At 65.6% G+C, this 26575-nt stretch overlaps 1 protein-coding gene across 17 annotated transcripts; it reads right to left on the bottom strand.

Annotated features, from left to right (window-relative positions):
- Nucleotides 1-1355: 1355 nt before the first annotated feature.
- Nucleotides 1356-24282, bottom strand: ASPG (asparaginase). Of its 17 annotated transcripts, none has more exons than XM_043922467.1 (16): nt 24167-24282; nt 18874-18982; nt 18182-18293; nt 16218-16343; nt 15376-15459; nt 14793-14919; nt 10165-10277; nt 8652-8834; nt 8445-8558; nt 7844-7960; nt 7054-7149; nt 6694-6857; nt 4220-4306; nt 2525-2624; nt 2099-2199; nt 1356-1653 (listed from the first exon to the last, which is right to left on the bottom strand). In XM_043922467.1, exons 1-16 carry the CDS (start codon nt 24246-24248, stop codon nt 1590-1592), a joined length of 1779 nt encoding a protein of 592 aa, XP_043778402.1. In that variant the 5' UTR covers nt 24249-24282; the 3' UTR covers nt 1356-1589. The 17 variants fall into 17 exon arrangements, with proteins under 17 accessions (XP_043778402.1, XP_043778400.1, XP_043778405.1 ...); XM_043922465.1 differs by having other exon boundaries at nt 1356-1610; XM_043922470.1 differs by having other exon boundaries at nt 2119-2199.
- Between the last annotated feature and the right edge of the window lie 2293 nt (nt 24283-26575).

The raw sequence follows: 26575 nt of genomic DNA, 5'->3' as shown, positions 1-26575 counted from the left end.
AGCCAGCGCAGCGGCCCCCCCTGGGGCCCTGGGCTCCATGGGCATTTCTAGGGGGCAGGGCAGCCCCTACTAGGGGACCAAGGCACCACGCGGGTCCACAGCCCAGCTCCACTGGGCCTGGGAGAAGCAAAGGCTCTGAGCCGTTCCTGGCCCCTCGGAAGCAGTCAAAGCGGTGGCTGCTTCAAATGAGCGGTTGAGTGCCGGGCGCCACCAGCCCTGGGACGTGGAAGGGGGGCCTCCAGCGGTCCAAGCTCCTGCACAGGACCACTCCTGCTGCCCGCCCCCCAGCCTTCCGAGGGTCCCAGCCCACGGGCAGCCGCAGGGCCCCCCAAGCTCTCCAAAGCCCCACTCCTTGGGCCTTTATTAGGGTGTGGGGCAGAGGCTCCCCGGGCCCCACCACGCTCCTCGTGTGGTGTTACCTAATTGTGCAAGGCTCGGGCACACCCCTGTCTGGGCGAGATCTGGAATGGTGCCAGCCGCAGTGCCAGCCCGAGCCTGGGAACCAGGCTGAGAAGCCTGGGGGTGCGGGTGGAGCCGCCCCCGGCCCCACCGGGAGAAGGCTGCGTGGTGGGTGCCAAGGGAGAGCTCTTTGGGGTCACACTTTTGCTCCAAATCTACAGAGCACGTGCCCACGGGCTGGGCCCAGCGGCTTCCTCAGCCCCCAGCCCAGGGCCCACACGGACCACGTGGGCAGTTAGAGCAGGCCAGGGTGGCCTCCACAGTTCCTCAGGCTCAGCAGGAGGGGGCTGGAGTGGAGAAGTGAGGCCTCGGGCTGGCCCAGGATCGAGGGTGCGTCCTTGGCCCCCCAGACAGAGGGCCAGAGAGGAGGCCTGAGGTCCAGACACCTGACTTCAGCCCCGGCCGGGCCTCGGAGAGCCGCACCCCACCGCAGCCCGCCCCGCCTGGCCCACAGGCTGGGAGCTGCCTCCCACCCAGGCTGTCACGGCGAAGACCGGCCCAGGCCGCCCTCTCTGCCTCCCCGGGGTGGGCCTGGAGTGAGCGTGGCCAAGGGGCCCACGAGCGGCAGAAGGCCCCGTGAAAGCCGGACGGGAGGGCCCGGGAGATGTCTGCATGGAGCGCTCGGTGGAGTGGATGTGGGTGGGGTGTGCCTGCAGGGGTGACCCCAAGCTTCCAGACGAGGACTGGGAAGGGAGGGCCTGGGGCAGAGGGCCCGGTCTGCCCACCCCTAGCGGGATCCATACTCCCTCACCCTGTCACCTCCTCAGGCAGGAAGGGCAGTGCCTCCCCCACCCCCAGGGTGCCGAAAACACTGCCCTTTGACGCAGAGCCTGAGGCCTGACACCCCACACACATCCCCACGGTCCCGGAACCAGACAGACCCACTGGAGCCAGGCTGTGGGGGGAACGGTCCTCAGAGGGACTTTATGGCCACTCTCCCCAGCAACGTCCTTCAGGCTGCATCCTGGGCACAGAATGGGAAGCGGCTCCCGCAGCAGGGTGGGGGGCAGGGGGCAGGGGCAGGGGGTGCACAGCACGGTCAGGGTCCGGGGGGGGGGCCAGGCGGCACCGTCCCTCCAGCAGGTCTCAACAGGAAGGAACAGCTCACGCCGCAGCAGGAGAGCTTCAGGTTAGACCCCAGGCAGCACTTCCTGGAAAAGGGAGGTCTCTGGAGAAGGAGTGGAGGCCCAGGCACTGCATGGGGGCAGGGCAGACAGACAAGCCCAGGCACCTGTCAGTGGGGCCCAGCCTTTCACGAGGGAGGCACCCAAGGACCCGAGCAAAGCCAACCAGAGGGAGAGGCTTCCAGAAGGCCAGCTGACGCACTGGGGGCGGGGAGCCAGCTGGGAGCCCAGTCCACCCGGCCCAGTGGGTGCTGGGGTCCGGGCGGGGCGGGCCCAGCAGGGCCCCTCCAGGCTCGGGAGCTTCCTGGCCGTGGCCAGGCCTCCAGGGCTGCTCTGTGGGGTGGCCTGGCCCGGACGGAGCGTGGGTCTGAGCTCAGCCATCCCTCTGGGAAGCCCTCTGTCCAGACACTGCAGCTCCCCTCCCATGAGCCCCGCCCGCCGGAGGGGCTTTGACCCGCCCTGCCCCCAGGACACCATCCCCACCAGCGCCGGTCCACAGCGGGTAGGGGTCTTACTGCGCGGGTAGGGGTCTTACTGTGCCCGGGGCCTGGTCACCAGCCCCACCCCGAAGGTTCTGCAGGAGGGCCACCACTTCCAGGTTCCCAGCTGCCTCTGCCTGTGGGGAGTGTTGGGGGGGGCTGCCTCAGGCCCTGGGACCAGCAGCCGGCCCTGGACCCCACCCCACCCCCACCAGGATGCGCTCCCACCCATGCATCGAGGACCCCGTGTCTCCTCCACCCCCTCGTCCCCACAGCTCTGGGCCCTGGGGGGGATCTGGGACAGGGGAAGGGACAGCCCCCTCCCCAACCATGGTTCCCGCACACAAGAGTGCCTCCGCAAGGAGGGCAGGAGTTGGGCCTTTGGGAAGGGGGGAGCCGGTGGCGCAGTCAGGGAGGGCTTCCTGGAGGAGGTGGTCCCGGGGAGGGCGCCGGGGCACTCACGACCTGCAGCGCGCTGCGCCCGTCGTACCCGGGCTGCCTCGGGTCGGCCCCCGCCTGCCCCCACGCCAGCAGGCCCTCGCAGTCCGCCCTGGACGCCAGCCTGGGAGGGGGAGGGGAGGAGGGGGCGCCGTCGGGGACTCCTGGGCGCCCGGCCATCTGCCCACGGTCTCTCTCGCAAAGCCAGCCCCCAACAGCTGACCCGGCAGCGAGCAGGGTCCCCGGGGCCGGCCAGCAGCCTGGACTCTGGTGTGTCACCCATGGGGGTGGCTGTGACTCAGGTCAAGGGTACACACACGCGCACACACACACACACAGGGGTGTTCACACACGCGTGCACGTGCACACACGCCCCAGCAGCTGAGCGCCGCCCGCCAGTTTCATATTTCACAATATAGCCCTTCCCGGGCGGGGCCCCCGGGGGCGGGAGGAAAGTCAGAGGCAGCCCAGTGGTGCAAAGAGGGTCACACGGGGGCCCGGGGCGGGGGGCTCTGGACCAGCGGGCTGGCTAGGAGCGGGTCTGGGCCTGCCTGCCCTGGAGAGGTGGGGGCACCGAGGAGCGGCCCGCACCCTTTCCCCTGCCCTCAGAGGCCGTCCCCCAGCCTGGGACCAGGAGCCCCGGGGCAGGGTCCACGCCAGGGGTGCTGGCTGGCTGCGGGGGCGGGGGTGGCAGGGCCGACCCCTGGGACTTCCTCTGAGTCAGGAGCCCGCAGCAGCAGCCCCCACGGGGCACAGGGTCATCTCTAAGGTGAATCACGCTGACGCACCGCCAGCAGCCTTCAGACCTGGCCCCAGGCCTCTCGCGCTGGTTCCCACACACACTCGCTTCTCGGGGAGCTGGTCAAGGACCCCCCGCCATGTCCAGCCAAGCAGCTTGGGTTGGATCACCTGCTCGCGTGCGACCTGTCACTGCCCCTCCGCCTGCCTCCCCAGCTGTCATTCGAGGAGCCGTCGAGGCCCATCTGGGGTGCAGCCCTGGGCCGGGTCACCCCAGGAGTCCCTCCGGAGCCAAGCCCTTCCTGCCTGGGTCCCGTCACCGCGGGTCACACACCCCCAGCCCTGTCACTGCTGAAAAGTCAGCAGGATCTGTCCCCTCGGGGACACTGAACTCCAGAGGGGAGGGGCCGAGACGGGGGCCCGTGGGGTCTGTGCACCCCACTCTGTACAGGATGGGGGCCCCCGGGCTGGGTGAGACCTCGCTGGAACCAAGGCAGAGGGCCGGGGGAGAGGCTGGCCGGTGGGGACCAGGGGCCGGAGCTTCAGGCCCTCATCCTGGTGAACAGACAGCCACCCCCCGCCCCCACCAGCTACTCAGCCTGAGACGTGACCCACCCTAGAGGCTCTGACTTCAGCGCTGCTCCCAGACCCCCGCCTGGCTTCCACCGGTGCCCCGGCCTGTCCTGCCTCCACCTCCCTTTCCCCACGACCCTCCTCACTTCCTCCCTACCTGGAGGCCTCGCTCCAGGCTAGACACAGCAGGAGCTGGCGGGGACCGGGGCGGCGGCCCCACAGGGAGGGCGCAGGGGGGCAGAGGACCCTGGGCTGCCACCTGCCACCCCCCACCCCCAAGGGCTCCAAGGGCCCAGCTGGTGCAGATGGCCCCCTCCCAGGCCACCATCCCTCCCCGGGGCTGGTTTCCTTCTCGGAGCCCAGGCTCCCCCACAGCCCAGGAAGCACAGGTGTGCCCGCGAGCCTCACCGGCACAGCTCCGTCCCCGAGTCCTCCAGCTCCTGGGGGGACAGGCAGGCCCCAGCTGCCCGCAGCAGCCCAATGACACCCCGATGCCTGCCGTGAGAAAGAGCGGGGTGACCGCCTGCCCACGGCAGTGTCCGCCAGACACCAGTAAGCCAGGACCGGGAGCCCACCCTCGCTGGACGCAACCAGACCCACGCTGGGGCCCAACCCGGGCCGAGCAGCTCAAGGCCCAGGCCCACTTGAGGGCACTGCTGTGGGCACCCAAAGGCCCACCCTGCGGACCACCCTTGTGGAGCTCACACACGCTCGGGCCATCTGCAAAGGCTGAGTCCACTGGGCCCACGCTCTGCCCTTGAGGGTGGGGTGGCGAGGAGATACCAACAAAGCACAAGGGAACAGGCTGGCCCGCAGCGGGGCCCAGATGACCACGGGCGTGCAGGGGCACCTGGCCTGAGCCCCGCGTGCGGCGTGGGCCTCCATGGGGCTCGGAGAGGCCAGGGAACAGAGAGCCCGAAGACCCCCACAGTGGGATGCACGCCCCTTCCCCAGGGCCACGGGAGGACCATCAACTGCACCGTCACCCCACTTCTGAGGTGCCTGGGGAGGAGGGGGAGTCCCGCAGGCCTGGCCCCCACCGCCAACCCAGAGCCTTCCAGGGTGGGGCTGCCCCCCCACCCGGGCACAGCAGGGCCTCTGGGGGGTGAGACCGGTTTGGGAGGTGGGAGAGGTGTTGTGACAGCGGCCTGGACGAGGGGGTGGGGCCAGGATGGGGTGAGCTCACCGCGCTACCCACCCACGCCCCAGGACGAGCAGCCTGGAGTCTGCAGCCAGATTAGCCCGGCCTGGGCGCCGCGGGCACACCCCACAGGCACCCCGCCCCCTCTGCCCACTGCCAGGCCTGTTCTGAGAAGCTTTGATGCCCCTGGGAAGGGGGGGTGCCAGGAGGCGCCCCAGCCCAGGGCCGACCTGAAGAGGTTGGTGGCTTGGACTCTCCGTGAGACTCAGGAAAACCCCAGCAACAACCCAGGTTCCCACAGGCCGCGAGCCCCTGGAGAGGGGCCCGGGGCCTGGCGCAGACGCCACACGGCGCTCAGCTCTCAGAAAGGGGGGACCGAGCAGGATGGGGGTGAAGGACGGGGAGCCGCGCCTGCGCAGTGCACAGGGTCGCCAAGCGTCGGACACGACCGAGCGACTCATCAACAGCAAGGAAGAACCGGAAGGAAAGCTCCCAGACACACACTCACACAGGCGTTCACCAGCATGTGCGCCGGCACACGCGTGCGTGAGGTGGCTCCGCGCGGCTGGACAGGGGGAGGGCAGGGCAGGCAGCACCGCCCCGCTCGCGGGTCTTCCCGGCAAGTCCCCGGCCTCCGAGGGACCTGAGCCCCCAGAGGGAGAGGCCCGGCGGCCTCCAGGCCCCCCGGCGTGCCCGGCCGCTGGGAGTCCCCACGGGCCCGCAGAGCAGGCGAGGCTGACCCTTGGAGAGAGGCCAGGCGGGCCTGCGGGGGGGGGCAAGGAGACCCCCACCCCAGCAGAGGACACAGGACGCGTGTTCACCCGCCGGATGCCTGCACCTCCGCCCGCATGCTGGCCAGCAGCCTGCCCCAGGGGCCGGGCTCCACGCCCCTGGCCCTGGCTCCTGGGGGCAACCCCCAGCTCCTGTCAATTCTCACACAGCCAGCCCCGCCGGGGGCCATCCCGCAGCACAGGTGAGCTCGCCGGGTGACCCCTCCGGGTGGCCCTGGCCTCTGGCCTTGGCTGCCGAGTGGCCCGTGCCCTCCGAACCTCAGAAGGAACTAGGCTTCAGGTGCCCAAACCCACTACCCAGGGTGCCAGGGCCTCAGTAAGGACTCGGCTTGGCAAGTGTCCACCTGCAGGGGGGAGCCTCCCCAGAAACATTCAGATTGGGGACCTGCCTTAAAAAGCCAGGGCTTGTCGGACAGGGCCATTGGGGGACCACCCCCAAACATCAGACATGCTGAGTCCACTCTCTAGGGCACCTGTGCCCACCCTGCCCACCTGGCACTATGCAAGCTGCCCTGCACTTGCCTCACCCAGTGCTGGGCGGGGGGCTTCTCCCCTCACCCCTGCCCCAGCCCCTCAGGCAGAGGATGCGGGGAACACACATGAGACCTCTTCTGCTTTTCTTTTCAGAAATTCCATGCCAGGGTCTTGCTGGACCTGGCGGGCTCAGCTTGGAGGCCACCTCCAGGAAGCCCTCCCTAAGCACCCTGCCCCGAGCAGTCCTCCCAGTCTGGGCCCTGCCCACAACCGGCAGGGTCACTGCTAGTACCGAGGGCCCAGGCCGGAGGGGGCGAGGCTCCGGGAAGCAGGTGTCCTCGGTGCCCCCTGGCTCTGCCCGGGGAAGCCGTGTGACCACAGGCACACCGGAGGCCCCCCGGAGGCAGCGCCATCCAGGCCCGGCCCCGGGCGGCGCCCCTGCCTGCACCCCCACCACAGTGCCCGCCGACAAATACCTGCCCCTCACGGCCAGCAGCAGGGGGCTGAGGCCGCCCTTGTCCCGGGCGTTCACGTCCAGCCCTCTCTGCAGCAGCATGGTGACAGCCCCAGTCTGGCCGGCCCGGGCGGCCGCGTGCAGCGGGGTTTGACCGCTGAAGTCCTCCAGGCTCCGGTCACTGCCCTGGGGCGACGCAGGGGCCCGTCACCCACCGAGACAAGGAGGGGAGGGCTAGGGAGGTCACGGGGAAGGGACAGCAGGCAGAGCCACGAGGCCCCGTCGACCTCAGTGAGGGGAGCAGGCCCTGGGAAAGGCGATCCAGCCCACCCCCGGGCCCTGTGTGGCCGGGCTGGTCCCCGAGGGTGGACAAGAGACCCACCAGCTCTACCAGCACCTGCAGGGCCTCCAGCTCGCCCGCATAGGCCGCAGCACAGGCCAGGCTGGGCACCAGGGCGTCCCACACCTCATCGGCCTCCTGCAGAGGGCGGGGGAAGCAACACCTCGGACCCCTGCCCCCTGCCCGAGGCCTCCGCCATACGGGACCCCTGCCCCCTCCCCGAGGCCTCCGCTGTACGGGACCCCTGCCCTCTCCCCGAGAACTCCGCCGTACACACATGGCCACTGCCCACACCCTCACCGCCCTCCCGGACAGGCCTGTCCCCATGCTCACTCCGCAGGGGGGATACTGAGGCACATGGTGGGCCCCGGGGCAGCAACCAGACGGGGTGCCCCTGTGCCACATCTGGACACTTTGCCCAGAGGCAGGGGAGTGAGGGGGGCCAAGGAGGTCCCAGCCACTGCCGGGAGCCTGACCCAGCTTGAGGCCCACAACCCAGGCCCGAAAGCCAGCCCTCAGCCCCTTCCCGGGCCCAGGCACCCATCGTGTCCATGTGCGCTGGGGCTCCAGGCAACGCTGCCGGCCCCGAGCTGCCCCACCAGGCGAGCGCCACAGTCTGCAAGCTGCGTACACGCTGCAAGCGCCCCTCTGGACCACCCAGCCCCCTCCAGCCCCCCCTGGATGCCCGCCCGCGAGTCCTTTGCCAGCCCTCCCGGCTGCCGCCCTGAGCCCCGCCAGCCCCTGCCGCCGCCCCAGAACCAGGCTGTGTCTGGGGGCATTCCGCTCCCGTCCCCCTGGGACCTGCCGCCCAGGCCCCCTGCCCACGCTGCACCTGTCTCAGACTGAGGAGCTGGGCGACCCCGCGCCCCAGCACACCGCCCCGCAGAGAGGGCCGGGGCTCTTCCACGGCGGGCGGCGTCATCTCCCCGCGCAGGTCCCTGGCCAGCAGCTGGGGCACACGGGGCGGGGGCGGGGGGGACACAGAGAGAGCCGGGCAGCTCACCAGGGCCTGCACCCAGCAGTCCAGACCCACCAGGTGGGCCAGGCACCCCCAGCCCCCAGGGGAGGGTCCCCCCAGACCTGAAATGCCTCCATCAGGCTCCGTCCCGGGGCCCAGAGCCTGACCCAGCCACCTCCCCACAGCAGCTCAGCCCACCCTCCAGCCTCCAGCTCAGGGTCTCCCCGGGCCCTGGTGGCCTCTGCCCAGCCCGAGAGGCCAGCCGGGGAAGCACTGGGGCGGGGACACCCTGGGAGCAGGGTGGACCTGGGGCTCCCTGAGAAACAGTGTGGGGGTGTGGGGCGGTGTGGGGTTTGGGGGAGGTGACGGGTCGTGGGGGCCACTTCTAGCCCCCCACCAAGCCCAGGCACACACCCCCTGGGCTGGGCCCACCATGCGGGCCGAGGGGTGTGGTCCCCGGCGGAGGCACACGCACCTCCTTCCTGCCGTCCAGGCTCAGCCCCGGCAGGCCCAGCACGTAGGACAGCTTGGCCAGCGCCGCCTCGGAGGTCATGTCGAAGCCTGACACGGTCCCGGCTCTGCTCAAGGCCTGGAGGGGCGGGGACGCGGGTGGACCGTGAAGGAGGCGGGCAGCCAGGGCTTGCCCCTGCCCCGCCCCAGGCCCCGGCGCCCCCGCACCCACCACGCCAGCTCCATAGTCGGAGGTGACGGCACCCTGGAGGCAGTGGGTGCAGTTGACAATGACCAGGCCACGCTCAGCTGCCGCCCGCAGCTCCTGAAGCAGGTCGGGCTTGGTGGGCCCATTCCCGGAGCCGAAGGTCTCCATGACCACGCCCTTCATGGGGGGCTGCAGGAAGGCCCGGACCTGTGGGGGCGGGAAGGAGGGGTGCAGGGACTCGCTTCCACCAAACACGGGGACCGACAGGCTGGTCCCCGGGCAGCGGGGACAGCTCACCTTGCTCCCCACCACATCCTCCCCGAACGACCCCCGTCCCCTTCTGAGCGTTAGGGCCGTGAAGACTGTGGAGACGGGTCAGCGGTCACAGGGAGCTGGCCGGACATGAGAAAGGGCCGTCAGTGGCCTCACCAAGGGCAGGGCCCCCACCCCAGCTGGGCCGCCCGCCGCCCTCCTGACCCCTCCGTCTGGCCCGAAGCTCTGACACACGACAGGTGCTGCTCCCAGCGAGCCGGCGGGAGGGGACGGGCCCTGCGGCTGAGCAGAGAGCTCAGGGCGCCGCTGAGGCCGAGCTGCCGGCCTGTGTAAGGATCCACCCCTCCGGCTGTGTCCCCCTCAGAGCCTTCAGTTCAGCCCAGTCGCTCAACCATGTCCGATTCTTCGCGACCTCATGGACTGCAGCACGCCAGGCTTCCCTGTCCTTCGCCAACTCCCAGAGCTTGTTCAAACTCATGTCCATCGAGTCGATGATGCCATCCAACCATCTCATCGTCTGTCGTCCCTTCTCCTATTGCCCTCAATCTTTCCCAGCATCAGGGTCTTTTCCAATGAGTCAGCTCTTCCCATCAGGTGGCCAAGATGTTGGAGCTTCAGCTTCAGCATCAGTCCTTCCAATGAATATTCAAGACTGATTTCCTTTAGGATGGACCGGTTGGATCTCCTTGCAGCCCAAGGGACTCTCAAGAGTCTTCCCAGAGCCTTCAGCCCTCATCAGAACCGCCATCAGCTCCCTCCGCCTCTCCAGGTAGAAGCCAAAGTGAAAGCTCACCTGTTCCTGGCAGCTACCCAGGAACCAGCAGACTGGAGTCTGGGACCCACTGCTGGACGACGCTGGCCACCTGCAAGGCCTGCCCTGACGGCCCAATAGCCCCCATGGAGCGAAGCCCTGGGGTCCCTACCAGGGAAGCGGGGGTCACTACCAAGGAGGCAGGGTCCTACCAGGGAGGTGGGGGTCCCTACCAGGAAACGGGGGTCCCTACCAGGAAACAGGGGTCCCTTCCAGGGAGGCGGGGGTCCCTTCCAGGGAGGCGGGGGTCCCTACCAGGAAACGGTGGTCCTAGCAGGGAGGCGGGGGTCCTAGCAGGGAGGCGGGGTCCCTACCAGGGAGGCGGGGGTCCCACCAGGGAGGCAGGGGTCCCACCAGGGAGGCGGGGGTCCCACCAGGGAGACGGGGCCCCAGCAGGGAGACGGGGTCCCTTTACCAGGGAGGCGGGGCCCCAGCAGGGAGGCGGGGCCCTACCAGGGAGGCGGGGATCCCAGGGTAGAGGCGCAGCAGGCCCACGTCCCGCTCCATGCTGCTGTGCACCACCAGCCGGCCCTGCCCACGGACCCTGCGCACCAGCTCCTGGTTGACTGCGGGGACAGACGGACGAAGAGCAGACGTTAGGCCCCGCCCCCCTGAGGCCCCCGCCTCCCTTGGCGCCTCTGAAACCCCCTCCCCTGCCCCCGCTCAGCTCGCTCAGGCGACCGGTGCAACCCAGCCCGAGGCAGCCCGGTGGCGGGCATGGGATCCAGGGGGCGAGGAGGACCCTGCAGGGGAGGGAAAGGGGGGCGGAGGAAGGGCCCCCCAGGAGAGGGCAGGGCGCGCAGGGCCCAGGAGCCGGGGTCCCGGGTCCCACGAGCAGTTGGGGCAGCAGCCTCAGACCAGCCAGACTCACGGGTCCCTGGCGGGGCACCCACCGGGCCCCGAGCCCAGCAGGTCCATAAATGACCGAGTGAATGAGTCTTCCAGATCCCTCACCTCTGGGAAAACCTCCGTCTCATTCACTCCAAAGTCTCAGGGGTAACGTGAGCCCAGCCTGCTCCCCACACCCAGGGTGGGTTTCTGGCTCCTGAGCCCCGAGGAGTGTGGGGCCTGGGGGTCAGTGCCCGCCACCCAGAGAACCCCCAGCCGTCAGACTTTCTGTGGGCCTAGAGGCAACTGCTCCGTAGGGACTGCGTGGCCAGAGCCTCCCAGCCCTCCTGCTGCACCCATGGGCGGGGGGCAGGGGGCAGAGGTCTGGGCAGCAGGCCTGGTCTTTGACCCTCAGGAGCTTGGCATTGAGCCAGAGTCCCATCTTCTTGGCCCCTCAAGTGAGCAGAGGGTGGGTGCCAAGACCCCTCAAGAGCCTGTTAAGGGAGCAGGTGCCAAGGAGACCCCTTCATCCAGCCCAGGGAAACCAAGGCCCAGGGCGGGGAAGGGGCTTGAGAGGCTGCCCAGAGTCAGGTGGAGAACTCAGAGGGGAATGGGGGCTCCAGGACCCCCGCCCAGGGCTCCTCCGACAGCCCGTCCTGTGGCGGCTGTAAGCCTGCCTGCCTCCTGCTGTTTCCACCAGAGGAGTGCTCAGTCAGTTCGGTCGCTCAGTCGTGTCCAATTCTGCGACCGCATGGACTGCCGCACGCCAGGCCTCCCTGTCCATCACCAACTCCCAGAGCTTGCTCAAACTCATGTCCATTGAGTCGGTGATGCCATCCAACCATCTCATCCTCTGTCGTCCCCTTCTCCTCCCGTCTTCAATCTTTCCCAGCATCAGGGTCTCTTCCAATGAGTCAGTTCTTCACATCAGGTGGCCAAAGTATTGGAGCTTCAGCTTCAGCATCAGTCCTTCCAATGAATATTCAAGACTGATTTCCTTTAGGATTGACTGGCTTGATCTCTTGCAGTTCAAGGGACTCTAAAGAGTCTTCTCCAACATCACGGTTCAATAGCATTAATTCTTCAGCGCTCAGCTTTCTTTATGGTCCAACTCTCACATGACTACAGAAAAAAACCATAGCTTTGACTAGATGGACTTTTGTCAGCAAAGTAATGTCTCTGCTTTTTAATATGCTCTCTAGGTTGGTCATAGCTTTTCTTCCAAGGAACAAGTGTCTTTTAATTTCATGACTGCAATTGCCATCTGCAGTGATTTTGGAGCCCAAGAAAATAAAGTCTGCCAGTTTTCATTGTTTCTCCATCTATTTGCCATGGAGTGATAGGACCAGATGCCATGATCTTTTGTTTTTTGAATGCTGAGTTTTAAGCCAGCTTTTTCACTCTCCTCTCTCACTTTCATCAAGAGGCTCTTTAGTTCCTCTTCAATCTGCCATAAGAGTGGTGTCATCTGCGTATCTGAGGTTATTGATATTTCTCCCGGAAATCTTGATTCCAGTTTGTGCTTCAATCAGCCAGGCATTTCTCATGATGTACTCTGCATATAAGTTAAATAAGCAGGGTGACAATATACAGCCTTGATGTACTCCTTTCCCAATTTGGAACCAGTCCATTGTTCCATGGTCAGTTGCTTCTTGACCTGAATACAGATTTCTCAGGAGGCAGGTAAGGTGGTCTGGTATTCCCATCTCTTGAAGAATCTTCCACAGTTTGTTGTGATCTACATAGTCAGAGGCTTTGGCATAATCAATAAAGCAGAAGTAGATGTTTTTCTGAAACTCTCTTGCTTTTCAATGATCCAGCAGATGTTAGCAATTTGGTCTCTGGTTCCTCTGCCTTTTCTAAAATCAGCTCAAACATGTGCAAGTTCTTGGTTCACATACTGTTGAAGCCTGGCTTGGAGAATTTTGAGCATCACTTTGCTAGTTTGTGAGATGAGTGCAATTGTGCTATACTTTGAGCATTTGGGGGCACTGCCTTTATTTGGGATTGGAATGAAAACTGACCTTTTCCAGTCCTGTGGCCACTGCTGAGTTTTCCAAATTTGCTGGCGTATTGAGCGCAGCACTTTCACAGCATCATCTTTTAGGATTTGAAATAGCTCAACTGGAATTCCATCACGTCCACTAGCTTTGTTTGTAGTGATGCTTCCTAAGGCCCACTTGACTTCACATCCCAGGATGTCTGGCTCTAGGTGGGTGATCACACCATCGTGGTTATCTGGGTCATGAAGATCTTTTTTGTAGAGTTCTTCTGTGTATTCTTGCCACCTCTTCTTAATATCTTCTGCTTCTGTTAGGTCCCAACCATTTCTGTCCTTTATTGTGCCCATCTTTGCAAGTGAAAAGTAATTGTCATGTGATAATAAACCAAGGAACATTCCAGACACAGGCTGCCCTTTCACAGGGAGCTGGGGGGTGGCACTGGGAGGTGGGAGAGGAAGGAGCTGAGTGTTGGGGGAGAGCTGGGGGTGGAGGGCGGCTGTTGCAGCAGCGGGGAGCGGTGTTCTTTATTTCAGGGCCGGGCAGCCAGGAGTTCTGACTGCAGAGGAGGGTTTGCGGAGATAAAGAGGGCCCACGCTCCCCACACAGCTTGCCCATCCCAAGAGCCCACGGGACTCGAGTCCTTCCCCTTGGGCCTGCCGGACTCCAAGGGACGCTGCCCCCACATGTAGAGGGGCCGAGAGGGGAGTGAGGCCCACCGCAGCCAGGCGGGTCCTGACCGAGGCCTCAGGGTTATGGCCGAGCCCAGTGCACTGGGGGATGGTGGTTCCAAGTCCCCTGCAGCCACTGGGCCCCCTCTGGCCGGAGCCTGGAGGCCTGACTCGCCCTTCCCAGGGTGGGGGCTTCTGCCTGGAGAGGACCTGGGGCTCCTGGAGACACGGGTGACCGCACGTGCCACAGCCACCTGGCAGGGGGTTGTCGGGACCACCATGGGGGGCAGCACCCCGTGCTCCCGTCCTGGCACAGCTCAGCCCCTCCCGAGCCCCAGCCTCACATGGGGATGGGGAATGCAGCAGGAAGCAGTGAGGGACTCTGCCAGGCATGCCCCAGGCAAAGCCTGGTGCGTCTCAGCACTGGGTACCGGGACCGGCCTGGTGCCCTTGGCACCACACGGGCACCCTCCCCCCGGGCCGGAGGACACGCTCCTCCTGGGATCACAGACGTGGGGGGTCCACGTCTTGCCCCTCAGGGCCAGCGTCAGCCACTCACCCGCACGGCCACTTGCACCAGCGTGCCCTGTGCCTCGAGGCCAGCGTGGGCTTGGCGTGGCCCCGGTAGGGGCCTGGGACCCAGGGTGAACTCCTCTGCACCCATGAGCGGGCCGCGTCCCAGAAGTTCCCCTCTGAGCCCCAGACCAGGAGTGACTCAGCCCCGCAGGGCAGGCAGGCCTGCATAGTGGCTGCCCCACCTTCGTGCCCATTCTTCCTTCCTCAGCTGGCTGGCACCGAGGCAGGAGGGGCTGAGCGCCACCACTCAGCACAGCCCGGAGGCAGATCCATCCACCAGCAGCAGCCCATGCGCCACCTCCTCCAGGAAGCCTTCCTGACTCTCACTCTCAGCAAGCACGTGCCCCCTGCCTGACCCCCAGACCCCGGCCGTGCTACACACACCGCAGATAAACTGATGTGTCCTGGGCCTCCCCACCCTCCAGGGCATGCGGACAAGCAGGATAGGTGGGCAAGGGGAGGGAAGTGCAGGCTAAGACCCCAGAATGAACTCAGGACTCAGGGCCGCAGCACCTCCCTGCATGGTTCTTCCCTCTCAGTGTGCGGTTCTGAGCCCGTGGTCTCCTCCCGCCCCACCCACTGCCCCCTGGCAGAGGTCCTCTCCTCCCAGGGCAAGCGTGGGGGGCCTCGGGGGTGAGATCTCAGGACCCACCAGCAGCTGGAGGCATCAGACAGCCCCAGGAGGGGGGCTGGGGCACAGAGACTCCCCTGAAAGTCCCCATGATGCAGTTCACCCCACCGGAACCACGTCCCCGCGAGGCCACTGCAGGGCTCCTGGGCCTGGGGCCATGTGCCTGGGGAGGGGCACCCGAGAGGCTGACCCCCCACACATGGCCTGGCTGTGAGCCGCGGTGACGTGGGGGGCGTCCCCACTCTGAGCGGCCCCCACCCCCAGGTTCTCCGCAGAGCTGAGAGCCGCGCTCCCCCACCCAGGGGCACCCACAGCAGCTACGGTGGGACACGAACCCCGGGACCGACGCCCCTGCTGGGGGCCCTGCTCGCTTACTCGTGACGTCAGCGCCCACGGTGGCCAGAGGCGGCAGGTTGGGGGAGCAGAAGGCCGCGAACCTGCGCGCGTCCACTTTGGTCACCCGGTTGCCCCGAAACAGCTGATTTTGGAAGAACAGGCAGACCTGCGGGGCGGGGAGGGGGGCGCGTAGCTCAGCGCCGGGGAGCCCGGGCCGCCCCCCAGCTTCCCCTCATCCACCAGGACCCCCACCCCGCTCTGGAGCTGTTCCTGGGGCGGGGGCTCTGAATGGCACTCGTGAAGCCCCTCCCCATGACGGGCCCGCCCCCCAGGGCTCCTCTCCTCCCCTGAGATGTGAGGGAGGGTCTGGGAAATGTCTCTGTGCGCCCGCGCCGCCAGCCGCAGGTGTCTGGGGTGGGACGCGGGCACAGGCTCCCGCTGCCTGCTGCTTTCCCATTTTCTCTACGGTGAGGGTGTAGCTCATGTTCAAGGTAAAAGACTGAGGTTTAACCCTGCCGGCCCCCTCACCTGCGTCCCCCGGGGCAGGCAGGCGCCCGCCCCCACGCCGCGCTGGAGCCCAGACCCCGCCCCGCCCCGCCGCGCCCGCAGGAGGAGGCGGTACCTCGGGGATCACGTACTGGCCGGCCAGCAGCAGGGCGCCCAGCAGGTTCTCCCGGCCGTCGTTCCACAGGGCGTGGATGGGCACCTGGGGAGAGGCGGGGGCAGCTCAGGCCGTGGGCGCTGTCGTTGGAGGCCCGCCCCTGCTGACCGCGCTCCTCCGGCCCGGGCCCAGCCCCCTCTGCTCCCCCCAGACCCCAGGGCCCCCTGCCGGGTGCCGGCCAGTCCCCACGCTGCGGGGAGCACACGACGCCCTGGGACCCGTCGCTGCCCAGCCCAGCTCCCTGGCCCCCAGGGCAGCGAGGCCCTGCTGTCATGCTGCCCAAGCCAGTGCCTGGGCGGGGCAGGCAGAGGGGAGCCGGGCGACCGCAGGTGCGAGGGCGGGCAAGGAGCTTCAGGCGGGGCCTCCGAGTGCTGGGTCACAGACCTGAGCCGATGCCCCAGCGGTGACTGACCCGCACCCAGCTCCCCCACCCCTACCCAGGAAGGCGGGAAAGGGCTGGCCTGCCATGGCGTGGGCAGAAGGGTCGGCTGGGGAGGAGTCCCCCAGGGCCTCCAATGGAACCGCCCTGGGCTGAGCCACAGTCCTGGGTGCTCATAAGGCCCGTGGACGTGCGCCAGCTGCCTGGCCTCTGCGCCTCATCTACCCTGGTTGCAGCAGGGGTGTCCCACTGGGGCCAGCGCAGCGGAGAGCAGGCAGAGCAGGGCAGCAGGCTGGCAGCGGGCAGGATCCAGGCACTGACCGCGCGGAGCCCCAGGACCTGCAGGACCGGGCCAGGCGCCGGGGACCCGCCTGCCCTCTCAGCTGCCCTGTGGCCTCTGCCCAGCGGGCGCCCGGGGAGGTACCTGGGCCCCGGTGAGGATGACGGTTTTCTGCAGGTTCTCCAGCACGAAGGAGAGCACGGAGGCGGCGAAGGCCATGGTGTCGGTGCCGTGGATGACCACAAAGCCATCGTACTGCCCGTAGTGGCTCTGCAGGGGCGGCGGCCAGCTCAGGCGGCCCAGCTCCTAGGAGCAGGCACTGGTGCCCCCCACACGCAGCTGGTGGAACTCGGGGACGCGTGGGCGGGCCTCGGTCACTGCCAGCCGGGGAGGCCCTCAGGGTACGGAGCCCCTGTCCCTATGCTCTGCTCTCTCCCAGGACAGCCTCCTCCCCTGAGACCCTGGGGCCTCCCAGTGACACCCCGCGGCCCCGAGAGAACTTGGCGGGGGTCTCCGGGCACTTTGGTCCCGGGGTGGGAAGATTCCCCGCGCAACGCCCGACCTGGGCTCCTGAGCACTCCGTCAGCTGGACGACGGCGCGGGCCCAGCTCAGTGCTCCGGAGGGCCCTTGCTGAATGACCACTGCCCCGGGGGGCAGCAGGGGCCGTGGGGCAAGGAAGCCCGCCAGCCACTCGGTCCAGCGGGAGGGCCGGGCACGCACAGAAGCAACAGGCAGGAGGCACAGCCTGTGCTGGGAGATGTGAGGTCGGCGGTGGGCAGGGTGCGGACAGCAGGCACGGGGACGGCCCCTCCAAGGAGTCAGAAGGCCCCCCCGGCACGCAGGCCAGCTCTGCAGGGACACCCCCCAGCCACCGCCTCCGTAGGAGCAGCCAAGGCCTCAGGGGGCAGTTGGCCTGGGCTGTGGTTGCGAGGGACACAGCCCGGGAACCATGGGGCCCTGGGACCTCTCTTGAGGCCCATTGATAGACCAAGCCAGGTGGGGCTCGGAGCTGCAGGGGAGCGGAGCCACGTGGTGGACTGGGCCGCCCTCTGCCGGCCACACCACGAATTTGCACATGGCTGGCCAGCAGGACGAAGAATTGATGCTTTTGAACTGTGGTAGAAGACTCTTGAGAGTCCCTTGGACTGCAAGGAGAGCCAACCAGTCCATCCTAAAGGAAATCAGTCCTGAACATTCACTGGTGGGACTGATGCTGAAGCTGAAGCTCCAACACTTTGGCCACCTGATGCAAAGAACTGAGTCACTGGAAAAGACCCTGATGCTGGGAAAGACTGAAGGCGGGAGGAAAAGGGGACAACGGAGGGTGAGATGGTTGGATGGCATCACCGACTCAATGGAATTGAGTCTGAGCAAGCTCTTGGTGATGGACAGGGAAGCCTGGCATGCTGCAGTCCATGGGGTTGCAAAGAGTCAGACACAACTGAGCAACTGAACTGAATTGAACTGGACAGCAGTCCTAGGCATTCAGAAAAGCCATCAGGCCCCAGCTGTGGGTGCTGCTGGCCAGAGACTAGGGAGACTGCCCCAGACACAGCTGCATACATCCAGAGACGGGGCCAGGCCTGGGGCCAGCCAGCTGCCAGGAAGGGTGGCTCAGTGACAAGCCCCTCTCTGGGGAGCAGGGTTTCTTAAGGGGGGAAGGTGAGAAATTGGGCTGGGAGGGCCCCCACCCCGGGAGGCAGTAGCTGGGGCCGGCACTGGTGGGGGTGAGGGGCTCTGGCTGCAGGAGAGACGGCCACTCAGTGCTCTAAACCACGAGCCCTAAACCCACTAAGACTGCACTCCAGGGTGGGCGCGGGGTGGACCAGGCGTGGGGTGGTCAGTCTGCAGAGAGGTGTCTCAGTCTCCGCCCAGGACACAGACTAGGACAAGCTAAGTGTTCAAAGTGAGACGGCCACCTGGGCCATTTCCTCACCGGAAAAGTGGACATGGTCCTTGATGCCCCCCCACCCAGGGTGCAGGAGAGAGGGTCGTGGGAGCCATGCCGCTGAGGTGTGGCCCCTCATCAGCCTCCTCCCAGCCCCACCTCCACCGCCAGCCCCCCCCCCCCACAACCCCCCCAGCCCTCCCCACGCTCCCTGGTCACCTCGATGGTCTGGGCAATCTGAACCCACTCGGTGATGGTCATGTCACTGGAGTCAAAGAGGGGCTGGCTCTCCAGCACCCTGTAGACGACCCTCTGGTCGGGGCTGGCCGGCCTGCGGGAGGCGGAGGGCAGGCTCACACTCAGCGCCCCCTCCGTCAGCGGCCCCTTCCCCTCCACCCAGTCGGGCACCCAGGAACGTGGCCTCGGGCCCTGCACCTCCACGGCCCGCTTCTGCCTGAGGCTGCAGGAACAAGGACCATGGTCCCAGGGAAGGGCTGCTCCACGGCAGGAAGTGAACCAGGACACCCCCAGGAGGAGGGCTGCTGGCAGGAGGGGTCAGCAGCCAGGAGGGGTCAGCAGCCAGGAGGGCAACCCCTACCCCGCCGGCCAGCAAGGAAGACCACCGGGCAGCCTGGGCCCCGACCTGGGAAGCAGGACCTTCCCGGGGGCGGGGGGACCCTGGGGCCAGCCCCTGCCTGTCCTGATGGACTTTTAAGAGGACTGCGGTCAGTTCCAGAGCCACCACAGTGGGGGGCCGTGGGGGCGGCGCCCTCCAGCAGCTCGCTGTGGACACCCTGAGAAGCCACAGCCGCCCCGCCGGCCTGGCAGGTGCCAGTCTCAGGGTGCCCTCCCCCCACCCCGTGACAGCCGGCCATCGTCCGTGCCCGGGACCCACGGGAGCGCCCACTCACGGCAGCACCAGGGTGTCCTCGGGGAAGCCGCGGGCCCGGGCGTGCTCCTCGTCATGGAACATGGGCAGCATCCTCAGAACCGTGGCCAGGTCCCTCCCGGGCACGAACACTGTGGGCAGGGTGGGCGGAGGATCAGGGGCTGGCAGCCACCACCAGGGCCCCAGGCAGGACGGGGCTAGGCGCTGCGGGTGAGCTCTGGCCCTGTGCGGAGTCAGACTGGGTGCTCAGGTCTGCAGCCGACCCAGGGCCCTGGCAAGTGTGGACCGCCGCCCGGGGACTGGACCCTGGCTCTCCCCCAGACAGCTCAAGGGTCTGCCAGGGGCTCTGGCCGCTTCCTGGCTAACACCTCCACCTCCAGACGAACCCACGGCCCCAGCAAGGCTCAGGGCACCCCGGTCCCCTCACAACACACACACACCACTTCTCCCCCCGACTTCCCAGAACATCCACACCACTCTGCCCAAGGACGCACCATTGACTCTGCCTGACGTCCCCTGCCCCGTCCCCCTTCTCACCCAGCAGATGCTTCCCCCCGATGCAGGGCACCACCTCCAGGAAGCCCTGCTTGATGTCCAGGTCCCGGTGCCCTTGCCACACACACCCGATTACCCTTTCTCCTTCCCCGGCCAGAAGCACACATCTAAGGAGGCACTAGGCAGAAATGGCACGCCTTCTAAGAAAAGCTCACAAAGTCCCAAGTGTTTCCCGGAGACAAACAACTTCCTCAGCAAAGGCTCCCAGAAGAATCACTGCATCCCGGCCCTGGCTTTTTGTCCCATCCTGCTCCCTGCGAGCTCCGTGACCTGAGGCAGGTCGGCTGACTCCTCACTGAGGTTCTGCTGGGCATCGCCCACGTGCCTGGCCGTGCTGGATGCCCGGCCGCAGCAGCAAGGACAACATGCCCCCCCCCCATTCCAGAGAAGCTTCTTTGGCTGAAACAGAAGACCTCCAGGGCCAGCGGCAGTGGGCACCTAGGTGGCGATCTCGTTCCCAGCCTTTGCCCTCTGCCAGGCGTATCAGCGTCCTGCTGCCGTGTAACAAGCTGCCCCGGGCTTAGTGTCTTAAACAGCACCCTTCATTGTCTCAGTGGAGGTGGGGCATGGGGTGGGTTTGGGTGTCCGGGACGCGCTCTTCCTGGAGGTGCTGGAGCAGGTCTGGTCCAGGCTCACCCGACGGCTGGCAGAACTCAGCTTCATGCCAGCTTTCACGCCACCATGAGCCTTCCCAGCCTAGGGGCTGCCCACACCCCCGGCCGGGGGACCCCCGCGATGGCCGGTGGGTCCTCACACTCTGAATCTCTCTGATCTCACCCTGCCTCCTCTCCTCCCTCAGTGGAGCCCGACAGCCGTCCAGCCCCCGCCCCCCAGCCTCACCCCGCCCCCCACCCTGGTGCCTTCTTAGGCATGTGTCTCCTCAGGCTGGCGGCCAGGATCTCTCCCCAGATGTGAATCCGGCCCCTCGCTCCTTTCCCTGGGGTCGTGGGCCCAGCATCAGACCCTCCGCCCCGCCCCCAGCTCACTGATGCCCCTGCCCCACCCTGCAGCTCGGGGCAGCGCTCAGCTTCCCTGTGCCTCGCCCTCCGAGGAACAAGTCGGCACAAACTCAGTGAACCAAAGCAGCAATGTTCACTGGCCAGAAGCCGCAGGCTTTGGGTGGCAGGGTGGGCTTCCCGCCCCAGCACCCCCTCCACACGTCCACCCGCTAAACCCCAGACATAGCTCCCACCAGCCCCGCAGGGAGCACAGCCTCAGAGTTCAAGGTGCCGTCTCCCCAGCCAGAAGAGGATACCTCGGGGAAGGGGGCACCCTGAATAGCCACCCCCTCTTCCACCCAGGAGGCCCCCGTGGGGGCTCCACACACTTTGCTGCAGAAGCAACGCGGCTCAGGGAACATCAGTGCGAGACGGCCCGGCTGGGCTCCCTCCCAAGACGCTGGAGGGTGGCCGGGACACGCGGCTGCCTGCACAAAGCGCTGGACCCGCCAGCCCTGCTGCCGGGAGGCCCCGACTTCAGACCTGGGGGTTGAGGGAGGCCCAGGGCCGCCCACCCCGCTGCGGCAGGGAACAAGATGGCCCGCGGATGTCCCCTCCTGAGCCCCAGGACCTGAGAGGCAACATCTCTGTGGGTGTGAGCTCAGGAGATGACGCTGGCTCCTGGCTTCCACCCGCATCCTTGTGAGCAGGCTCGACACTCAGAGGGGAGGGCGGAAGAAGGACAGAGCCCTGGTGGGGGAGGTCTCCAGAGGGCCCTCCTGCTGCCCGAGGCCCTGGTTTGCGGCCCCGGGTCAGGGCGGGTGCAGGAGGCTCCCCCGCCACTGTCTGCGCCAGCTCCCCTGCAGTGGGTGGCCTTGAGGGGGTGGCCGTGGAAATCTGCGGATCCACTGACGGGGCGGGCTGTGTGCACACTCACTGCCACCCCAGAGCCAAGCCACTGCTGGTGGGCTCGGGGAGGGGGGACTCAGGGGTCCCTGACTTCCGGGAACATCCCACCTCAGGGCCGGCGGGCCTGGTGGCCCCGCTTGGCGAGTGGGTAGGCGGACGGACGGGCAGAGCCAGCCCAAGAGGAGGCCACACTCTGCTTCCATTCTATTCTCCGGGGGCAAAATTCTGCCGACGCATCATTATCCAAAGCAGCCAAAAATGTGGGGAAAACGGTGGTGAGAGAGTGTCAGGAAGTCAACAAACAAAAAATATTTTTGTGGATTTTGTAATATTATTGACTTTTAAGAACGGGGAGTTTGTTATTTCCTTCATCAATCTAAGTAAACACCTGTTACCAAAAAAAAAAAAAAAGCAGGGAAGGGGTTGGGAAACTTCCCTGGCTGTCCAAAGGTTAAGGCTTCCCCTGCAGGGGGCGCGGGTTCAATTCCTGCTCCGGGGACTAAGATCCCACCTGCATCGCAGTGCAGCAAAGACAAAACAACTAATAAGCCAACATCTGCTTTCACATCTAATTCTGATTTTGTAAACTGGATTCTTTTTCTTAATGAGGGCCCCCAAGCTTCAGGCCCCCCACAAGCAGAAGCAGCCGCACGGGGCCTCGTCTCCCTGCAGTGCAGATGGGGAGCTGGTCATGGGCAGTGGCCCCACAGACACATTCCCCCGTAAGGGCCAGTCTGCCCCCAGGACAGGGAGCGCGTGGCAGCCTGTTCCGTGACGGGCGTCCAGGCCGAGGGCAGGAGAAGCCGTGGGCATCCCCTCTCAGGATGAGGCTTGGCTGCCAGGCCCTCCTGTGGCCTCCTGGGATGTCCTGGCCCCTGCGGACCCCGAGGCTCCGCCCACCAGGAGCCGAGCCCACGGGGGTCACACGGGGTGGCGGGGTCTCCGGCCAGGGTGCTGCCTGACCCTGGGCTTGCCGTCATCGACTGATCTCGGGTTCACGACGCCCCTTGACCTGTAACATCATCTCTGAGCTCAGAGAGGGGGCGGGCAAGGGGCGTCCCCAGCCGCCACGGCCTTGCCCTCCCCTCAGCATCCTGACCTCTGGCAGGGCTCGCGAGCGAGGCCCCGCATGCCCGGCAGGTCACTGTTTACCAGCAGGCGCAAAAATGCTCCCAACAGTGAGAATTCAAACAGCCAGGCCGGCCCCTCGACCACACCCGCAGAGCCAGGGCGGTTAATCATTGACCCCGCGACCGACCGGAATCCCCAGGCAGGCAGGGCCTGGAGCGGCTGGGCAGCCCGGGCCTCCAGCAGGGCTCAGAGCGGGGTCTCCATGGGCCAGACCTGTGTCCTCCACGCACCCCCTTTGCCCTTCTTCCCCGGCCCCAGCTGGCTCCCTACCAGCCCAGGGGCGCTGCCCTGCGGGATCTTGGGAGGTCACTGCCCACCACACTCCATCTTTCTAGAGCCCCTTCCAAACAAGGGGGTTTGCAAGCTCTTTGGCAAATGCAGGGCCTGTGGGAGTGAGCCGGGGGCGTCCAGGTGGCGGGGGGCGGTGATGGGGGGGCGCACAACGCAGTGCAAATGGGGTCACGGTCAGAGTCCCCCTGGTCCCTGCAGCTCAGACCCTTAACACCTATGAGCTGAGCTCAATGGAATCACAGGCATCACAGCTGGCCAAGTGCCAAGCCTGGGGGGGTGGGCAGCAACCGGGATGCGTCAGGGCCTTCTGAGGACGCCAGCAGAGTCCGCCTGCTCCCCTCTCTCTGCCCCAGCCCTGCAGTCCAGGAGGAGAGACCCCCAGGGTACAAAGGGATGTGGAAAGTCCCCCAGGACAGGGCTGTCTGGGGGTCTAAGCCCTGGGGCCCAGCATGGATGGGCCCTGGAGACATCTGTGAACTGGCAGGGGAGGGGGGCATTAACAGGGACAGAGGACGGGAAGCAGTTGCTGGCGTGAGAAAGGGCTCACGGCATCTGAGTGGCTGCTTCAGGGGAACCGCGTGGTGGGGGGGGGGGGGGCCGTGGAGGATGTTGTGTTAGCCCGGGGGGTCATGGGGGGGACACAGCTGGTTCCAAGGCAGGAGGAGGGCCCTTGGGAGCTGGGAGAGCTCAAGTAGGAGGCCACCCCCGGGCCAGGGCGGGGTGGCCCGAGTGAGGCCCGCGGGGGGGGGGGGGGGGGGCCCGGGGTGCAGAGAGCTGTGGAGGGCTGGGGAGGGGTCCTGGGGGGACGGAGGCGGAGGAGGGCCAGCACCCCCGCTCCAGAGTAAGGGGCGAGGCTCCAGAGCAGGGCTAAGGGACTGTCTGGGCCCCTCCTGGAGGACCCGGGGCCCACGTGGAGGCCACGCTGCAACACTCCGGGGGTGCGTGCGGTGCCCGCCCCACCCCTGCAGGCTCCCCAGACCAGGTTCCTGCCCGAGGCGCTCTGCCCAGCCTGGGGGCACGCCTGCCCCGGGGTCCTCCAGCCCGGTGCCCACCCCAGGCTCTCCCCCACCCAACAGTCACCCCCTCCCTGGCCCAAATCCCGTCAGCGCCCCGGGGCAGGGGACAGGGAACGCCCACCGCCCAGAATCCTGGTGCCAGTGAGCTCTGCCCAGAGCTGGCGGGCGCCCCTGCCCCCCGCGCGGGCCAGACGGGGACAGCGGGGAGCGGCCGGGGTCGCCCGGCAGCCGCTGGTCTCCCGAGTGAGAGGCCCGGACAGCCCTTGAACACCTGCCCACCAGCCCATCTGTGCAGGGATGGGGGTCCCACGGGAGCCACAGCCCCCCCGGGGCTCTGCCCGAGAGGAGCGGCGGCAGCGCGGGGGAGGCGCTGGGCGCCCACCGGAGCGCGGGTCAGGACGGGTCAAAGGCCTGCCGGCGGGAGCACGACCCCCACCCCGCCCCCCACCCGGAGCCGGGCGCCCGCCCCGCTCACCGCCGCGCTCGCTCCGCATGCCGATGGTGCCGCCGGTGTAGACGGCCAGGAGCCGCCGCTCGGGCCCCGCCGCGCGCGCCATGCCGGCCACCCAGGGCTCCGAGGGGACCGGGCGGGCCGGCGGGGCGGGGCCTGGGGGGCGGGCACTCGCCGCAGGGTCGGGCCTGCACCTGTCCCCGCCGGGGAGTGGCGGGGCAGGCCCCTAAGCGGGGAGGTACTAGGGACAGGTTCCAGCGGCCCCAGTGGCCCGGGGCGTTTTGAGTCGCTGTGACTTGTGGCACAGAGGCCATGGCCTCACCGACGGTGGAGCCCGAGGACCCCCAAAGCAGAGGGCGGGTGGCCCTCCCCACGGGCCCTGGCGCTCCAGCTGACCCAGCACTGTAGACCATGCCGTTGGAGTCTTCTGCCCTGGAAGGGTCAGGCAGAGACCCCAGCCAGTCCACTCACACTGTCCAGAAGCCGGAGGGGACCCCCTCCAGGGCTAGGTAGAGCCTATCCGCGGCAGTCCCGGCTTCCCAGGGGGCGCTAGTGGTAAAGAACCTGCCTGCAAATGCTAGAATCTCCAGAGACAAGGGTTTCATCCCTGGGTTGGGAAGATCCCCTGGAGGAGGAAATGGCAACCTGCTCCAGTCTTCTTGCCTGGGAAATCCCGAGGACAGAGGAGTCTGGCGGGCTATAGTCCTTGGTGTTGCAAAAAGTTGGAAATGACAGAGAGTGAACACACACACAGTCACTCACTAGCCTTTCAGTCCAGGAGATGGAGGAGGATGGGGAGTACCAGAAGAACTCCCCGCAGGTGGAGTCAGTCTGTGTAGCCCTCCCTGGGGTCAGCACACCAAGGCCCTGTAGGGGACCCACACAGGGGCGGGGAACCACAACTTGGTTTGGTGGAAAACTGATTCCTCTCCAGAGAGAGCCCTTCCGGACTTGATTCTGACTCCTAGAAGTGATGAAATAAAATTTCTATTTTATGGCCAGACAGTGAAAAAAAGAAAAAAGGTCTGGTCTTAAGGGATCAAAGTCTCCTTGGGAGAGACTTGCTTTTCTCCTCCTCTGTCTTTCAGATGTAAATGTTCTACCTGGTCCTTTCTAGGAACCCTCATCTAGGCCCGCTTTTAAAAATGCAAATTCCACCATTCCCTTCTCCGCGGGATCTTCCCGACCCAGGGATTGAACTCTGGCCTCCTGGATTGCAGCAGGCAGATTCTGAGCCACCAGGGAAACCCAATTCCTAAGACAAAACAAAAGATTGGCTAATTTGGAACTTGACTTGTCAGAGTTAGTCGCTCAGGTCTGATTCTGCAAGACCCATAGGATAGCCATCTAAACAAGTGACCTTGACTTGTTCCATCTGCCAGAACCCCAGTCTGAATCCAATCCCTCTTGTAACTGACAGGATTTGGAGGTGTGCAACTTTGTCTTTATCTTATGCATACACCACCCTTATGGCAGAAAGTAAAGAGGAACTAAAGAGCCTCTTCATGAGGGTAAAAGAGGAGAGTGAAAAAGCCGTGTTGAAACTCAACATTAAGAAAACTAAGATCATGGCATCCTATCCTATCACATCACTTCATGGCAAATAGAAGGGGAAAAGTGGAAGCAGTGACAGATTTAATTTTCTTGGACTCCAAAATGAAGCTCCAATACATCGGCCATCAGAGATGGCCAATGAGTTTGTGAAGAGCAAACTCAATGAAAAAGACCCTGATGCTGGGAAAGACTGAGGGCAAGAAGAGAAGGGGGCAGCAGAGGATGAGATGGTTGGATGGCATCACTGATTGAATGGACATAAACACATTGAACAAACTCTGGGAGATGGTGAAGGACAGGGAATCCTCAAGTGCTGCAGCCCATGAGATCGCAGAGAGTCGGACACAACTGAGCAACTGAGCAAACACAGCACAATCACTGAACAGTCACTGCGGCCGTGAGGTTAAAAGGCGCCTGCTCCTTGGAAGAAAGGCTGTGACAGACCTAGACAGCTTATTAAAAAGCAGGGACATCACTTTGCTGACAAAGGCCCCTATAGTCAAATTTATGGTTTTTCTAGCAGTCATGCATGGATGTGAAAGTTGGACCATAAAGAAGGCCGAGTGCTGAAGAACTGGTATTTTCTAATTGTGGTGCTGGAGAAGACTCTTGAGAGTCCCTTGGACCGCAAGGAAACCCAACCAGTCCATCCTAAAGGAGATCAGCCCTGAATATTCATTGGAAGGACTGATGCTGAAGCTCAAACTCCAATACTTTGGCCACCTGATGCAAAGAGTGACTCATTAGAAAAGCCCCTGATGCTGGGAAAGATTGAAGGCAGGAGGAGAAGAGGATGACAGAGGATGAGGTGGTTGGACAGCATCACCAACTCGATGGACATGAGTGTGAGCAAACCAATGGAGATAGTGAAGGCCGGAG

The sequence above is a fragment of the Cervus elaphus genome, chromosome 13 (assembly GCF_910594005.1).
Source record: "Cervus elaphus chromosome 13, mCerEla1.1, whole genome shotgun sequence".
In the NCBI taxonomy this organism is placed as follows: Eukaryota; Metazoa; Chordata; class Mammalia; order Artiodactyla; family Cervidae; genus Cervus; species Cervus elaphus.
Note: the sequence above shows the minus strand (reverse complement) of the source record. Positions and strands in the feature narration are given on the sequence as shown.